The following is a 1,189-nucleotide window of genomic DNA, read 5'->3' on the forward strand; positions in this document are numbered from 1 at the left end:
GCTGTACGTGACCGTGCCTGAATCGAAGTGCACGCGCATCCTCGTCAGCGGAGTTTGGAAGCGGATCCTTTTTTCTTTGAGCACTTTTTTGATGGGAGTGTACTCTTTCCTCCTCTGCTGTACATTCTCGGCGTAATCGTGGTCAAAGTACACTCGCTTTTCTTGAACACAGATGGGTTTCTTCCATGCAGCCAGGAGGATTTTCTCCTTAATATTAAACTGTAGGAACCGTAGCACTGTAGAGCGCGGGGGCGCGCCCGCAGGTGGCTGTGGGCCGAGCGACCTGTGTGCTCTCTCAATTCCCAGACTCCCCTCTCCGTGGAGGCCCACGTTGTCCCCCAGTTCAGTCAGAATCATATGTTCCACATACCGTAGCATAGAAGAGCCCTCTGCGTTTTCGGGGATGCCATAAATCCTTATGTTGTTACGCCTTGAGCGCCCTTCCAAGTCCGTTATCTTCTCCTGGAGAAACTTTTGATTATCAAGCAGTTGGATAAGAGTGTCTTTAACGCCAATGTCCCATTTCTCCTTCCCTGTCATGTTCTTCTCAATTTCTCCCAGTCGTTCCGCCACCTCCTCTATTTTGCCGGTAGCGGCACTCACTTGTTGGTTAATTTCGGTAGTCAGCTCGTTCAGTTGCTTTTTCATGTCTTCTTTAAAGCTTGTTCTTACTTGCGACAGTTCTTTTTTCATTTCTGATTTAAGATCCCGCATTCCAGCGGCTACCACCTCACTCACCACTCTCCTCATGGAGCTGAGTGTGGCAGGTGCAGTCTCATCCTCCGTGTCGTCGCCATTTTCACTGCGAGTTTCGCTACTGCTAGCATTGCCGTTGTTTCGAGTTTCTCGGTCGGTTTGACTCTGAGACCTGGCTCCCTCCTTTTTCTTTTTACCCCCACCCATCATTCTTTGAGTTTAACTCACTTTAGCCGTGTTAAGAACTTGAATTACGGGGTATTATTTATGTCGATGCAGGAGCTCCTTTCTATGCTGCCATTCTAGTTGCCGGGCCACCGGAAGTCACAATGTTATGTTTTTAAAACACAGATCTTGTGGAGGCATGGAAGTTCAAAAGTTTTGACCCCACTGTGTTCATCGATCAAACCTCTGGACGTCTCTCACCTTCTCCCGTCTCGTTTATTCACCTCAGTTTCGGACAGAACTAAAGGTTTACCAAACATTTCTCTTT

At 48.1% G+C, this 1,189-nt stretch overlaps 1 protein-coding gene across 1 annotated transcript in view; it reads right to left on the reverse strand.

The window, feature by feature from the left end:
* Positions 1-357, reverse strand: part of LOC307077556 (uncharacterized protein) — a gene marked incomplete at its 5' end in the record, with an annotated part of 17,409 nt that extends 17,052 nt beyond the window's left edge. The window contains one exon of the mRNA XM_079738984.1: positions 8-357. Within this exon, the coding sequence (XP_079595110.1) occupies positions 8-357 (350 nt within the window). The remainder of the gene's footprint in view (positions 1-7) is intronic.
* Positions 358-1,189: the final 832 nt, after the last annotated feature.

Source organism: Pollachius pollachius (assembly GCF_949987615.1).
Source record: "Pollachius pollachius genome assembly, chromosome: 6".
Classification (NCBI taxonomy): domain Eukaryota; kingdom Metazoa; phylum Chordata; class Actinopteri; order Gadiformes; family Gadidae; genus Pollachius; species Pollachius pollachius.